We start from the raw sequence: 15,918 nt of genomic DNA on the forward strand, positions 1-15,918 counted from the left end.
TGTGTCAGTGCTCACTGTTATGTCTGGGCCTGACAATGGCTTATCACCTGAAAAGCTTGCTTCACTGAACAGCATCACTGCTCGGGGCATTGGCAGGTCCATGACCCAGGCACTGGGCACCAGAGCTCAGCTGCCTTCTGGAAGATGAAGTGCAAAAAGCCAGGCTGCCTTCAGCCTGCTCAGAGGATGATGGGCTGTGCCTCCAGTGCTGCCTCTCTGCAGCAAGTCTCTGTTCTAGCCCAAAAGGTAAAGCTGCTGCAATGCTGCTCCCTGCACCAGCTGATCTTCAGTTACATAGAATAGGGTTGGAAGGGACCTTAAGATCATCCAGTTCCAACCCCCTGCCATGGGCAGGGACACCTCACACTAAACCATGGCACCCAAGGCTCTGTCCAACCTGGCCTTGAACACTGCCAGGGATGGAGCATTCACAACCTCCCTGGGCAACCCATTCCAGTGCCTCACCACCCTCACAGGAAAGAATTTCCTCCTTAGATCCAATCTAAACTTCCCCTGTTTCAGTTTGAACCCGTTACCCCTTGTCCTGTCACTGCAGTCCCTAATGAAGAGTCCCTCCCCAGCATCCCTATAGGCCCCCTTCAGACACTGGAAGCTGCTCTGAGGTCTCCCCGCAGCCTTCTCTTCTCCAGGCTGAACAGCCCCAACTTTCTCAGCCTGTCTTCATACAGGAGCTGCTCCAGCCCCTGATCATCCTCGTGGCCTCCTCTGGCCTTGTTCCAACAGTTCCATGTCCTTTTTATGTTGAGGACCCCAGAACTGCACACAATGCTCCAGGTGAGGTCTCACGAGAGCAGAGCAGAGGGGCAGGATCACCTCCTTGGACCTGCTGGTCACGCTGCTTTGGATGCAGCCCAGGACACGGTTGGTTTCTGGGCTGTGAGCGCACACTGAAGCCGGCTCAACCAACACCCCCAAGTCCTTCTCCTTGGGCTGCTCTGAATCTCTTCTCTGCCCAACCTGTAGCTGTGCCTGGGATTGCTCCCACCCAGGTGCAGGACCTTACACTTGGCATGGTTAAACTCCATGAGGTTGGCATCAGCCCAGCTCACATGTGTGTTGAGGTCCCTCTGGATGGCATTCCTTCCCTCCAGGGTATCAACCGAACCACACATCCCTGAGTAACTCCTGAACCTGCCAGCTGGTGCGAAGCAAATCCAGCCCAGTGGGAGTCTGGGAGATGTCCAGCTCTGTAAAACCAGACAGCAAAGCTGAGACCTGAGTTTGTCCCTGCCCTTAGGGGAAAGCATCAGAGGAGCTCAACCCGAGCAGAGGCTGTCAGAGAAGCCACGCAGGAGGGACCAGAGAAAAGCCAGCACTCTGTTTGTTACTGAAGTAGGTTAGGTTAGCCCTGGGAGACTCCAGCTGATACCCTTTTGTGTTGGGGGTGGTGTGTGTTCTTCTCTGATCTGAATGAACAGCATGAAGAGGACAGAAGGATCACTCCCCATTTCATCCCACATCATACAGGAAACCTGTGGTGTCTCCTAGGGCTGAGTGAGATAGAGAGGGGCTTTGGCCAAGAGCCTGCAGGGACAGGCCAAGGGGAGTGGCTTTAACCTGCCCGAGGGGAGACTGAGCTGAGCTCTTAGGCAGAAGCTCTTCCCTGGGAGGGTGCTGAGGTGCTGGCACAGGGTGCCCAGAGAAGCTGTGGCTGCCCCATCCCTGGCAGTGCTCAAGGGCAGGTTGGACACAGGGGCTTGGAGCAAGCTGCTCCAGTGGAAGGGGTCCCTGCCCGTGGCAGGGGTTGGAGCTGGAGGAACTTTAAGGTCCCTTCAACTCAAACTGTTCTGGGATTCTGTGATCATCATCAAGTTTGTTTCCACTTGAGGCCAGGGGAGTTCTGGTGCAGTCTGGAGGCTGTTCCTCTTTGCTGCTCTGTGCCATACTAGAGTTAGCTCAGGATGCAGAGGGCATTCCCCCCCCCCCAGTACATTCACTGCACCTTGTCCTTGCTGGGTGGGTTTCCTCTGAAAGAGCTCCCAGTGATGGTGAGTACCAGTCCTGCTGCTCCAGAGCCCATGAACATCAGCTCCAGGCCTCCTGCTGGGTTCTGGCTGGCTCCCAGGGACATCTCAATGCCAGGACACTCCCTGCTCTGACAGGAACATTTGTTTTCCTTGTTTTCATTTCGTTCCTCACTCCATCCTTTTCTGACATCCTCATTAATTTGTCTCCACATCGGGGCTTTGATTTATTCGTTTGTTCTTACACTCTGAGGCAGCTGAGACACTCCTCAGGCCTCTGGCGCTCTGCTGGTTTCTTAGACAGGCCCAGGAGTATTCTGCCATGGTTAGTCAGCAGCGGGTCTGGGTGTCCCACATCCCACACCCATGTGTGAGTCCTCCTTGCTCAGAAGTTCGCTGATTTGCCTGTCGGTCCAAGTGGATTTGCGCTCACTTGGTCACTGCAGAGCAAGCGTCAGGCCCCGGATTTCTTTGGTAGCCCCCACAGCTGGTAAGAACAAGCCACCCTCCTCCATCCTGCTTGTAAGGATTAAACAAAATCCACACTAGCCAAAGAGAAAGGGGGAATTCTGACAGCCTCACTTAACCGGTGTGTGAAACCTCTTAGAACTACAGCAGGACAGGGAGGCCCGGCTGATAACTGCATGGCCACAACAGCCTCAGTCTGGTTTTGCCATCCAAGAGCTTAATGGGGTAGGAAAACACAGTGACATCCTTGTCCAGCCTGTGCTGTCCAGACTCAGCGGTGCAGAGCAGAGATCAGAGCCACAGCCACGTCTCCTTCTGTCTCTAAGGGGGGAGACCAGAAACCCGGAGGATGAATAAGAAAAGATGCAGCATGACTGCGGGCACCGCTCCATCCCTCTCTTGTTGCCCTGGTAATGAGCCTCTGACATGCACAGGCAGGCTGACTGCTCACACCCAGCACATGGAGGGTATTTCACAGCACACTGGGCACCAAAGCCCCTGAAATACTTTGTTCCACTTGGTACAGCCATCGTTGTAATGTGCAGCATTTCTTCAAGGCCTGGAGGAGGAAACCTTACCTGTGCAGAGAGCAGGGCTTCGTCCTCACTGGGCTCTCCCCTGTACCCTCATCACCAGGAAGGTGCATCTGAGCAAAGTGCAGCCTCTCCCTGCACGTGAAGCAAGGTGAAAACAGGTTAGCAGCGAACCGTGGGAGCTCTGGCCTTACTCTGGTCAGGTCAGCTTTCCTAGCTTTACTTTAGGTGCTTTAAAGTGGGTTCTCCTGAGCATCGGATGTGTGAGTCTGTCCAACCTTTCCCAATTTAACTTCTCTATAGCAATTGCTACTTAACGCCCCTTCTGCTCAGTGCTCTTATGATTGTTTTGGCCAAGAAGTCCTTGATTGCAGGAATAATTGAGTGGTAAAATACTAGGAAATTTGTTATCAGGTGAACGATTTGCGAGCAGTTGTTAATTCAGGCTATGACTTCATGTAGATCCCTGCGGAGGAAAGCCTGCTGTTAGTGCATGGAAGGGCGTTTCTTGCTCGGGCTTGCTGGGGGTTGCTGCCTCCCCCACACTTTATTGTGTGTCATTACAAGAGACACCTCAGGATAGCTGTTGTTAACACCAGGGGTTTCCTGCCGGTTCTGCATCAGCACTGTGCTCACTTCCAGCCGCAGCTCTGCCTGGTGGAGTCTTTAGCCCAAAGAGAGTCAAATCTGTACCTCGGACCAGCAGACCCTCACCTGTGACTTGCTTTTCCCTTGCAGGGCTGCTGCCCAGGGCCTTGCCCTCAGCCTGATGGAGCGGCTCATCGGGAGGTACGGGCAGAAGGTGGTGAGGATGCTGACGGTGCAGTACCGCATGCACGAGGCCATCATGCACTGGGCTTCCTCCGAGCTCTACGGCGGCCGCCTCACTGCGCACCCCACCGTAGCCCAGCACTTGCTCAAGTGAGTCACTGCCCTGCCCTGGATGTGAGCACAGACGGGTTTTTCATCCGCCACATGCAGGGCTTGTCCTTCCCTGCGATGGGTTTGCCATTCCCCCTGGCCTCTGGGGTTCTGTGACTCCACCGGAGCTAAAGGGCCCCCCTTGGCTCTTGCTGTGTGTGGCGTGGTCTTTGGCAGCAGCACTGCAAATGCAAAGGGACCAGAGCTTGGTGGAAGGATAGAGGGACCTCAGTGCTCAGTTTCTGTCATTCTTCACCACCTCCAGAGCCAGTCTTCTGCCTTTTCACCCCAGACAACAGCCCTGCTGCCCTGCAGCCTCATCCCTCAGAAGCAAGATCCATTTTCCCCCTGTCCTCGCAGTGGTGTTGGGATGAGTGAGGACACCGCAGCTGATCGTCCCTGGGGTGAAATATCCGTGTTGTTCACTGGCCCTTTCCCACATATCTTGTGCAGGGACCTGCCGGGCGTCACCTCCACAGAGGAGACCACAACTCCCTTCCTGCTTATAGACACTGCTGGCTGTGACCTGTTTGAGCTGGAGCTGGAAGATGAGCAGTCCAAGGGGAATCCAGGTACCGTGGTTTGGAATGCGTTGTTGGCCTTCAGCTTCCCATGGGCTCAGTGATCCACATCCCAGAGATGTCCCCTCTGGAGCAGGTAGCAGGGAAGGTGGGATCCCCAGGGAGCCTTGCTTGAGAGACCGTTTCCTCCCTAAATCCTCAATCTCAAAGGACTCTGAGCCAGAGCAAAGTGGCCACAGATCACAGTGACAGTGCCCAGCTTGCAGGTGGCCACACTGGCTGCCTTGTTCCCTTGCAGAGACATTTCTCCATGCTGTGGACAGGGATAGGGTGGAGGATCCCTGTAACAGATGCTTTACACAAATAACATAAGGCAGATCATGAGCCTGTTCTGGGAAGACTGTAGATGTGCTCCCTTCACGAAGTCCTGTATGGCTCTGCTCCAGGAGTATTCCGAAGACATTGAGTTTCCTGATGGTTTTGACTTAAAATACAGGTTTCATGATGGAGATGGAGTGAAAGTTCTTGCTCCACAGCCATTCTGCAGCAGGGGCTGTCCAAAACGTGGTGCTTCATCCGAGAGCCCACTTACTGCAGCCACCCCTGCCTGGCTTCTGCTGCACTTCTCCCAGTGGCTGAGGCTTTTCTGCCATCACTTTCATGTGGCCAAAGAGCTTTTTTACCATCGGGGCTGCTGCTCCAGGCCTCATTTGTTTTCCTCTGTTCACTGGTGCAGATCTGATGCCAGCAACAGATGCTGAGGTTTTCAAGTCCCTTTCTGGCAAGATGGGAAAAGGGACTGTAAAATCCAAGCACAGTTTTTACCACTTGAAATATCTGTTTGAAATCCCAGCAGCATTGACGTGGCTCTTGTTTCCTGTACGCTAAATCCAGGGAAAGGCTCTTGTCCCTCCATGGAGAGCCAAAAAGACTTGTCAGAGATAACTCGTGGATTTTGAGCAGGGGATTCAATGCCCATCTCCCAAACCTGGGAGGCAGCCTTTTGGAGCAGCACGGTGCAGAGTTTGGGGTTTATACCTGTGTTTTGCTGTAAAACAGAGGGTGAAACCAGTCCAGCCAATGAACCAGTGGAACAGTTCACACCTTGTCCTCATCAGATCCCTCTGAAGCAGCCCCATCCCAAACGGCCCATGAGGAGTCTGAGCACATGGATCAGCCTGGAGCGTGTTGATGTGGTCACAGGGGTTTAGAAGCGCAGGGACTTGAAAGGCAGAACGAAAGGGAGGGTGGAGGGCTCAGCTGCAGCGAAGAACTGAGTTTATAGCGGGCTCTAGGGTCTTGCTTCAAAGGGAGAATAACCCATTGCCTGGATTAGCAGTGACCTCTCGGGTTAACAAACCCAGGGAAAGCCAAGTGCTGCTCAGAAAGCTCTTCAGCTTAAGTGAGCTGGTGACTTGGAAAGGCAGGAAGCAAGCACGGCGCAGCCCTGGGAATGAGGTTGTGGAGCTCCATGGAGCTGAGCAAGCCAGGTTGGGAATGCTGCAGGCAGGAGGTCCCTCGGCCTTTCCTCGCTGTTTAAGGGGAGATGGGGAAGTTGCCCTGAGCCTTATCCAAGCTGGCAGCTTCAGCCCCTGCCCAGCAGGCTGCTCCCCTCACCGACCCCTCTGCTTCTGCCCTAGGGGAGGTGCAGCTGGCTGGTTTGCACATCCGAGCCTTGCTGGAAGCTGGTGTGAAGGCAAAAGACATCGCTGTGATAGCCCCCTACAACCTGCAGGTGAGCTGCCCCTCTCCTGCTGCGTGCACACCGGGCAGGCACACGGAGCTGCATGCAAACCCTGACAGCTCCAGCAGTGATACCAGAACAGCCTCAGAGAGAGGGAGGGGGAAGTCAGCAGAAGCAAACTGTATGATCAGCATTTGAGGCCAAGGTATGCCCACTGAAGCAGCTTGAGGCCATGGAGGGAAGAGGTTTTAGCTGGGTATTTTCCACTTCCAGCCTCAGGGGCCAGCGCTTTACCTCTGGGAGATGTGAGATCTCCTCCGTGGGGGTTGAGAGGAAGGGACGTCACCAAAACGGCTCCATTTTCGTCCTTTTCACTTTGTGCTTTCCTTTCAAAGACACCCGTCCCCTGTTTTTCAGGTGGACATGCTGAGAGAGCACCTTGGCCACAGCTACCCGGAGCTAGAAATCAAATCAGTCGATGGTTTCCAAGGCAGAGAGAAAGAGGCAGTGATCCTGTCGCTCGTGAGATCCAACAGGAAAGGTGAGGCTCCCTGCTGGAGTTATTCCGTGGGGAACGGGACAGAAGTGGGAACTGTGATTGCTGAGAGGTCTCTCGTCACGTTGCCAAGGGGTTTAATTGCAGTTCTGACAGGCTCTGGCACTTTGCTCTGAACTGATTCACTGCAGGAAGCTTCCCTTCAGCCTTTGGGGTTTTACAAAGGAGCATCTCAGCTGACAGAGTTGCAGGGGAAGGCTCCATGAGAGGCAGCAGGGGGAGAGGGCCAGGGCTTAGCCTGGAGGTTTCCAGGCTGGGGAGGCCTCAGAAGTGATTTAAAGGAGGATGCTAAGCGTGGCAGGGCAGTTGGCACCATGCTCACTGCAGTGCTAAGCGTGTCCCATGAAGGGTGAACGCCTGGGAGGTGATTTCTTGGGCTTGGAGCCTCTTCTGGGTCAGTTCCCTAAGGCAAGCAAGCGGGAGCTGGCACTGCAGGTCCTGCACAGAGCATGCTGCTGGGGGGAGCAGAAAATCAGGTTCTTCCCTATGAGCGGCTGCAGCCAGAGGTAAGAGCTGGGAAAAGCTGCTGCCCTGGGGCCAGGAGGCTCCTTTGGAGGTGCTGAAGGGCTCTGGGGCAGCTCGGGGGACCCCTCATGAACCCCCTCTGGCCTATGCATGGATCACTGCCCTTTTCCCACCCCCCAGAGACACACATCCCTTGCTGCACTCCCCGCCTTTGCTGCTGGAGATGAAGCAGTGGGTATGGGCCGGGAGTGCTGATGTCTGGGAGGAAAGGAAAGAGGAAAGCATGCATGGAAGGAGGAGGTGGTTGTGGTGTTTTTAGAAAGCCTGGAGCCAGGAAAGCAGTGCTGGGGGAGAACGGAGGTGGGGCAGGACTAAGAATAGGTCTTATTTGGGAGTGACTCACCTCGCCTTTGCTTGGAGGAGCTGGTGTCCCCATGAAGGTGGGTGTCCCCAACCCCTTCCTGTGCACAGCCAGCAGCCAAGGCTCAGCTGGGGGGCAGGAATCACTGGCTTCCCTGGGAGCACAAGGCAGCTTCTCGTGGTGCCTGGTTTGCCCAGGGGATGATGTTGGTGCCCTTGGGAGAAAGCCAGACCCTTTCTGCAGCTGCATTTCGGAGTTCAGAAGAGGCCAGGGACCTGGACCAGCCATTCCTAATGCAGCGGGAAGCCCCCTTGCCCCATCAGAGGAGCTGAACTTGCCCCGAACACATAAAACCACACCAGAGGAACTGAAAACTGCAAACTCTCTCTAAGCTGCAGAGCCCAGAGGGGATCCCTCACCCCCTGCTCCCCAAAGGCAGCACCAACTGGCGCTGCCCAGACACAGCAGGGCAGGGCAGAACCCGAGCCGGGCTGGTCACTGCACCAGCAGAGACCTGAGCTGCTTCTGCTCTGTATCCCCAGGGGCTGGAACTCAGCAGCTGCCCACGGGACCCCTCTCACTTGGCTGAGCCTCAGTGACTCATCTGGGCATTCGCCAGCTCTCGCTGCTTTTCTTCCAGCAGCAAACCCTGCAGAGCTGCCTCAATAGCTGTTACCTAAACCACCGAGAGCCTGGAGACACGTGGGGGCTGTGCATGGAATCATAGAATGGCTTGGGTTGGAAGGGACCTTAAAATCACCCAGCTCCAACCCCAACCCCTTCCACTGGAGCAGCTTGCTCCAAGCCCCTGTGTCCAACCTGGCCTTGAGCACTGCCAGGGATGGGGCAGCCACAGCTTCTCTGGGCACCCTGTGCCAGCGCCTCAGCACCCTCACAGCGAAGAGCTTCTGCCTTACACCCAAGCTGAGCTTCCCCTGTTTGAGTTTGAACCCGTTACCCCTGGTAATACAGGTATAGGTATAGGGCAGGGGGGGTTTCTTTACCTGCAGCTCCTGTGTATTGCAACGTGAGCCTTGTCCCCATTGCTCCATACGGCATTTGCTGTGGGTGCTGTGGGCCCCCCAGGAGAGCATCTCTCCTCCCCCTGTGCCGTCCTCCGCCATGTGCCCCGAGCAGGGGCAGGGAACGAAGGCGGGGGTGTGAGCCAGGGCCCGCTCCTGTCCCCGCTGACTCCTCGGCGTCCCTTGGCGGACGGGGCTCCAGGCGTGGGGCCGGCGCTGAGGGCCCCGTTCCCTGTCCCCCAGGTGAGCTGGGCTTCCTGGCCGAGGAGCGGCGGCTGAACGTGGCGGTGACGCGCGCCCGGCGCCACGTGGCCCTGCTCTGCGACGCGGGCACGGTGTGCAGGCAGCCCTGCCTGCAGCGCCTGCTGGCCCACGCCGCCCGCCACGGCCTCGTGCGCTCGGCCTTCGAGTACCTCGGAGACCTCGTGCCCCAGAGCCGCCCCCCGGAGGGGCCGCGCGGGCGGCACCGGGGGACAAAGCCGCCTGCGGGAGCCAGCCCCGAGGCGCAGGCACGGCCCGCGGGGAAGCGCGGGGCAGCAGCAGCCGGAGCAGCGCGGCCGCAGCCAGGAGCGGCGCGGAGCAGCGGTGCCCCTGGGAGGGAGAGCCCCGAGGCAAGAGGGGGCGCTGAGCGCCTAAGGGCCGCGCTGGAGGCCTTCCTGGGGAGCAGGGAGGTGCAGCTGGATTTCCCCCCGACCCTCAGCGCCCACGATCGGATGCTGGTTCATCAGATGGCCGAGGAGCTGGGGCTGCAGCACGGGAGCACCGGGGAGGGCAGGGACCGGTTCATCAGCGTCCGCAGGAAGGAGCCCCCGGAGCCTGCGCTGCCTGCAGCCACCTTTGCCGGGGAGCAGCAGCCCCTTCCTCGGCCCCGGCGTCCCAGCAGCGAAAGCCCTGTCCCCGCTGAGCCGGGAGGGAGCAGCCAGGGCACGGGGAAAGTGGACCTGAAAGCCCTGCACCTCGAGAGGGTACAGAGGGAGAAAGGCAGGCGGGAGGAGGCAGCGAGGAAGACTCAGGAGCCCAAGGCCAGCAGCAGGAGGAAGGACAAAGGTGAAGGCAAAGGTAGGTCACTGTGTTCATAAACAGCACAATGAATGGGCTTAGCTGAACGGAGCATGCTGCTTCATCCTCGTGGGTTTGCCTCCAGGGCTTGGGATTTGTCTGGGTGTGTGGAGGATGGGATGTGGCTCTTGGAAAGCGCTCTGATGCTTGTCCCTGCAGAGGTGTGGGGACTGGCAGGAACACGCATCACTTGGCCGCAGCATCTGTGGAAGGGGGTGTTACACATTCCTTAGATCAGAGGGAAAACACTGGGGACCCTATCCCAGGCTCAGGGAATTGGAGGCTCCCAAATGCAGGGAGAGGAACAAAGAGGAGTGTCTGGCCCACAGCGAAGGATGTGGCTGCCTCCTAACCACAGAGGCAGAGGCAAACAGGCAGGAGCTGCCGTTCTTCCTCCAGACACATCCCTTCCTCTTCCCTTTTAGCAGGGGGGCACCCAGGCACCCTGCGGGAGGGAGCCCTGCGCTCGTGCCTGTGAGCAACGGGGCTCATGGTGCTGCGGGGATGGGTGCCGGGGGGTCAGCGTGCTCTCTGCTCCCCAGGCAAGCCAGCAGAGGCAGAAGAAGACCTCGACGCCCTGATCTCTGCTGCCGTGAAAGCTGACAGCACGTGTGGCTTCCCCCGCTGCACAGCCAGCCTCGCCACCCTGGGCCAGCTCTGCCACCACTGCCACCGCCGCTTCTGCCTCAGCCACCACGTCCCCGAGGTACGGGGGCTGCAGGGGAGGGCTTCGTGTGGGAGCCCCCAGGCAGGAGCTCCTTGCTTGGGAGGGCTGGAAGCAGCAGCTCTCTGGCGGGGCTTTGGAGCTGCAGGAGGAAGGGCTGGCGGATGTTAACCTGGGCTCTGCACGCTGCCTCCTCAGAGCTGCTGCCGCTTCCTTCTGCTGCCTTGTGCCCTCCTGTACCGTTCCCTGGCAGGGCGATGGGACTTCATGACCTAAAGGTCCTTTCCAGCCCGAGCCCTTCTGTGATTCCACGATTTACACCGGGTTGTGCAGATCCAGCAAGGCAGAGAGGAGAAACAAAGAGGTGTGAGCCTAAGGCTCTGACTGCAGGGAGCCTGCGCGCCCTTCCCCGTTCTCAGCTGATTCCCTCTGCAGCCTGGGGACAAGGCTTGAGCCACACAGAGCAGCAGTTAGGCATTTCCTTAAGTGCTGTGCTGGCTTGGAGCTGAGCTGCTCCACACTGTGCAGACTCAGCTCTAGCTCCCATCCACACCTGAGTGACAGGAGTCCCTCTGCCTCCTCTGCTCTGCTTTCTTGCGGTGGAGGACTCTTGATCAGGCATCTCAGCAGCCCTGTAACCTGCTGTAACGTGGGAGTGTGATGGCAACTAAACCAACAGCTTCTTGCTGTTCATCCGTAGCTGCTTGACAGCCCTTTCCTCCCAGATCTGGGAAGGAAGGAAGGAAGGAAACGAAGGTTAAAGTGATGTCAGGCTTCAGCTTTCTGTTTGGGTGCAGAGGCAGGCAGACAGTTGAAGCCTCCAGGCTTGGCAGCGTGATGCTCATTGCAAGCTGGCCTCAGGGTCTGAGTCCTGTGGGCAGAGCTGACGTGGCTGTGACGGGGACACGAGCTGAGAGGTGATGATTGTCCATTGAGCTGCAGCCTCCTGTGCCCATCGTCCTCATCCTGCATCCCCCAGGCACAGCTCTTCACTGCACAGAGCTTAGCAACATTTAGCAGCTGACCTATAAATCCTCCACGAGGATGCTCCCCCTGTCAGGCACTGTTTCCATGGCAAAGAATCGCTGTATTTATGGTCATTCACAATCCAGTGTGGGGATGAATTTCTTCCCTGCAGAGCTGCCTCTCCCTGCTGAATGGCAATGAGGGGGGAAGCCATTGGAAGGGTGAAATCCTGCCAGGGAGCTTGTGTTGCTTTTCTGTGTTCTGCTCCTTTCCCAGACGTTATCAGGCTTCAATGTGAAATGGCCTGAGACCTCCTAACCCTGCCTGGCCCCAAGGGGGGCTCCAGCACGTGCCTGGAGCCATCACAGAGGGGCTGGAGCTTCTGGTCCCTCTTCAGAAGGGAGATACCTAAATGGTCCGAGAGGAAAGCTGGAGAGGGGCTTGGGACAAGGGCCTGGAGGGCCAGGCCAAGGGGAATGGCTTGAACCTGCCCAAGGGGAGACTGAGCTGAGCTCTTAGGCAGAAGCTCTTCCCTGGGAGGGTGCTGAGGCGCTGGCACAGGGTGCCCAGAGAAGCTGTGGCTGCTCCATCCCTGGCAGTGTTCAAGGCCAGGTTGGACACAGGGGCTTGGAGCAAGCTGCTCCGGTGGAAGGGGTTGGGGTTGGAGCTGGAGGAGCTTTAAGGTCCCTTCAACCCAAATCAGGCTGGGATTCTATGACTTGTGTTCCCCTTTAGCTGCTGAAGCCCCCTCCATGCAGCACAGCACAGCACAGCAGATCCCAGTGGCTGATGCCTGTGCTCCAGCCCCTGCTGAGGTGGGGTTACTGCCTCTTTTAAGGTTGGTCTGGCGGGTCTCTTAGCTCCAACTGGTTTAGGTTGGGCAATGGGCTCAGCAGCCCCCATCCTGGCCAGGAGCCATGGGCTGTTTCAGGCACTGACAGCCTGCTCCATGGCCAGGGAGCTCTGGCATAGAGTCAAGGAATGGTTTGGGTTGGAAAGGACCTTAAGATCATCCAGTTCCACCTCCCTGCCGTGGGCAGGGACACATCACACTAAACCATCTCACTCTGTCACAGCAGGACGGGCTGGGATCCTACCTGGTGGAGGTGATTCAGGCTGGTTTGAACTCGGCTTAAACCTTAAGCAGGGCCTTTGGCTTCAGCCCAGACGGGGTTTGGTGAAGGTTTGCCTGCACAATCAGTGTCATGAAGCCTTGTCATTCCACGGCAGAGCGCAGATGTGCTCGCACCGAGCAGCAGGGGATGGCTGGAAAGGTCTCTTCTCGTTTCCGAGTCTCTTGTCCCGTTTCCCTCCTTGCCCCTCAAGTCTCTCTGTGCTAGCAGAGAACGTGATCAGGAGCTCCGGTTTATTCCTGGCTCTCGTGAGCCCCAGGGAAGATCCCGTGGATGGAGCCTGCCCCTGAAGGAGGCACGCGCTTACCCTCTCCGAGGGGATTGTTCTCCCGCTGCACATTGCAGATAGGGAAAAATCACCTTCACACTCGTGTTCTCTGCTGCAGGAGCTGTGGCTGAATGGGGGTGGGTTTGGAGGGCTGCAGAGGAGCCGGCTTTCCAGGCTCTGGCAGTGCAGCCACCCCGTTGCCCCGCGTGTGAGCGCGGTCCCCGTTTCCCACCGGTGTCTGTGCTCTCCCCCCAGGCTCACGGCTGCGGGGACAAGGCCAAGGCGCAGGCGCGGCAGCGCAGCAGCAGGGAAGGGCTCCTGTACCCCGGGGGCGGCTCCCTGGACCCGGCCAGGAGAGCCCTTCTCCAGCGGCGCCTGGACAAGAAGCTCAGCGAGCTCACGAGCCAGAGGAAGAGCAAGAAGAGGGACAAGGAGAAGTGAAGGAGCTCGACAGCCTCCGTTAAGCCTGGAAGTCAACGGGTCAGGCTGCGACGGCCAGAGATGCTGCTAAAGCTTCAGGGGGGAGGTGGAGCTCTCAGTTTTGGGTGCTGACAGAGCCTGGAGCCGTCGTGCTCAATAAAGGGTGGCTGGGTCTCCCTGGACCGCAGAGCCGAGGCGGAGGAAGGAGGGCAGCTCTGTTTGTCCTCATTGGCAAAGTGATGGATGTACAGGGAGAGGCTGGAGAACGCCAGTAAAGATGGATACGAAACACCTACAGCGGCCTGTGGTGGTTCTCCTGCTGCAGCAAGAAGAGAAATGGCTGGGAGCAGGAATGTGAGGGGAGCTGAAAGCCCCGCGTGGGCCTCTCCTCAGGGAGCGTGACAAGAGTGGGTGCTCCAGCTCCACTGGTCCAGCCCTGTGAGGTTTATGCAGGTGGGAGGGAGCCTCACGTTCAGCCTCCCCCGTCCCTGTCTGGTCCCTGGTCCCGTACCCCCAAAATTGATCCATCTCCCATGTTTTCTGCCTGTTGATCCTCATCTCCAAGCACCTCTCCATCCATGCAGCCCAGAAACCAACCATATCCCGGTCTGCATCCAAAGCAGCGTGACCAGCAGGTCCAAGGAGGTGATCCTGCCCCTCTGCTCTGCTCTCATGAGACCTCACCTGGAGCATTGTGTGCAGTTCTGGGGTCCTCAACATAAAAAGGACATGGAACTGTTGGAACAAGTCCAGAGGAGGCCACGAGGATGCTCAGGGGCTGGAGCAGCTCCTGTATGAAGACAGGCTGAGAAAGTTGGGGCTGTTCAGCCTGGAGAAGAGAAGGCTGCGGGGAGACCTCAGAGCAGCTTCCAGTGTCTGAAGGGGGCTATAGGGATGCTGGGGAGGGACTCTTCATTAGGGACTGCAGTGACAGGACAAGGGGTAACGGGTTCAAACTGAAACAGGGGAAGTTTAGATTGGATCTAAGGAGGAAATTCTTTCCTGTGAGGGTGCTGAGGCACTGGAATGGGTTGCCCAGGGAGGTTGTGAATGCTCCATCCCTGGCAGTGTTTAAGGCCAGGTTGGACAGAGCCTTGGGTGCCATGGTTTAGTGTGAGGTGTCCCTGCCCGTGGCAGGGGGTTGGAACTGGATGATCTTAAGGTCCTTTCCAACCCTGACTATTCTATGATTCTAATGCAGCAGCCCCTGCCCTGTCCCCTCTCCTTTATGGCTCCAAGTGGGTACCAGTGACAGCACGGGCTCCATCACCACCCGAGTGCAGCCGCTTGTCCCCAGGGTGGCACACGCAGGCCCTGGGCTGAAGGAGAAGGAACTGAGCTGCCTCCACAGGGGAATGGCCGCAGAGGAGGGCACAGAAAGCCCCAGGCCCCACACATCCGCCGGTGCTCCGGGGCTGAGCAGCACCCACCTCAGCAAGCCGTGCCTGCAGCAGCAGTGCAGGGCCCGCAGCCCATCCTGCGCAGCGGCTCAGCAGGGGCTGCAGGGCAGCCGAGCATTCCTCCCTCTGTCCCTTCCCGAATGGACACGAGCAACTCAAGGGGCGAATTGTCCCCCACGTCCAACCCCCAACCCCTGCTCACCCTTCAGGCAGCCTCGTGCCCCAAACCCCTCCGTGCCCCCATCCAGGGGCTGGTGTTGGCAGGATGGCACCGGCCCCGCTGGCAGCAATGGGACACGGGGCTCTGGGACGGGGTTGGGAGGAGGGGATGGAGCGTGGGAGGAAGGGGAACGAGCAGAGCGGTGCCTCGGCAGCGGGAGCGGCAGCCTCATCCCGAAGGAAGGTCGGGCAGGGAAGGGAGATGCGCAGGAAGGAGAACGGCTGCTGCCCGCAGGGGTTGCTTTAGTCCGGGATAACGGCTCGTGCACACGCTTCCCTGCTCAGAGCATTCAAACAACCTCCTCCGACCCCTTCGTGGTGAGCAGGGCCGCAGCCCCCCCCGCCCTGCCCTGCTTCCTGCCGGGATGCTGCAGGTGGGAGCACGGGATGAGTGCCCCGAGCCCCCCGCGCCATGCGGGGGCTCCACCAGAGCCCTCCCGCTGGGAAGCAGCGCGGACATCGGCTCCTCAACACCCCAGACCTGACCCAGGGCCCTCCCTGGGGCCGGAGCCAGGTTTTTCCTCTCCCTTCCCCTGAAACGGGAGCTGGGCTTAAAAACGGTGAAATTGGGATCTCCGGTGCCTGCCGCGGGTCACGGGGCCGGGCCGAGCCTGTCCGCACCCAGAGGTCGGGTAAAAGGAGGGAGCTTTGGGATGAGCAAGTCCAGGCGGGATCCCAGGACTGGGGGCCACAAAAATCCCCCCAGTGGTGAGGTTTGTGTTAAAGGAGCAGGGACTGGGGGCTGGGAGCAGCCCCGAGGGTTGCTTTGGCTGGGGAAAGCTGCCCCAGCTGATGGCTCAGCCCCCAGAGGGGTTGAACCCCCCCAGCCAACTCCAGCCACAGGGGCAGGGGCTCAGCCTGCTTCAGATGGAAGGAGACCCCGCCTGCAGCCATGCCCTTTGCCTGCCGTCACTGCCCTCCTTCGCCATCCGCACTGCCAGCGCTTGGGCACCAAAATCCCTCTGAAACACCCCAAAAACCCGCACTGCCCCCAGTGCAACCACAGCCACCCACTGGAACCACCCTGACCCAGTGCAACCACAGCCACCCACTGGAACCACACTGACCCAGTGCAACCACAGCCACACATTGGAACCACACTGACCCAGTGCAACCACAGCCACCCACTGGAACCACACTGACCCAGTGCAACCACAGCCACCCATTGGAACCACCCTGACCCAGTGCAACCACAGCCACCCATTGGAACCACCCTGACCCAGTGCAACCACAGTCACCCATTGGAACCACACTGACCCAGTGCAACCACAGC

General features: G+C 58.4%; 1 protein-coding gene across 1 annotated transcript in view; it reads left to right on the forward strand.

Annotated features, from left to right (window-relative positions):
- IGHMBP2 (immunoglobulin mu DNA binding protein 2) overlaps nt 1–13,070 on the forward strand; it is a 32,458-nt gene extending 19,388 nt beyond the window's left edge. Inside the window, exons 9-15 of the mRNA XM_061450999.1 lie at nt 3,725–3,907; nt 4,361–4,479; nt 6,069–6,163; nt 6,530–6,653; nt 8,760–9,575; nt 10,118–10,281; nt 12,862–13,070. Of these exons, the coding sequence (XP_061306983.1) occupies nt 3,725–3,907; nt 4,361–4,479; nt 6,069–6,163; nt 6,530–6,653; nt 8,760–9,575; nt 10,118–10,281; nt 12,862–13,047 (1,687 nt within the window). The 3' untranslated portion in view covers nt 13,048–13,070. The remainder of the gene's footprint in view (nt 1–3,724; nt 3,908–4,360; nt 4,480–6,068; nt 6,164–6,529; nt 6,654–8,759; nt 9,576–10,117; nt 10,282–12,861) is intronic.
- Nucleotides 13,071–15,918: the final 2,848 nt, after the last annotated feature.

This window comes from Pezoporus flaviventris, unplaced genomic scaffold (genome assembly GCF_033815535.1).
Source record: "Pezoporus flaviventris isolate CSIRO_AGI_PZ_B2104156 unplaced genomic scaffold, CSIRO_AGI_Pfla_v1 ptg000012l, whole genome shotgun sequence".
In the NCBI taxonomy this organism is placed as follows: Eukaryota; Metazoa; Chordata; class Aves; order Psittaciformes; family Psittacidae; genus Pezoporus; species Pezoporus flaviventris.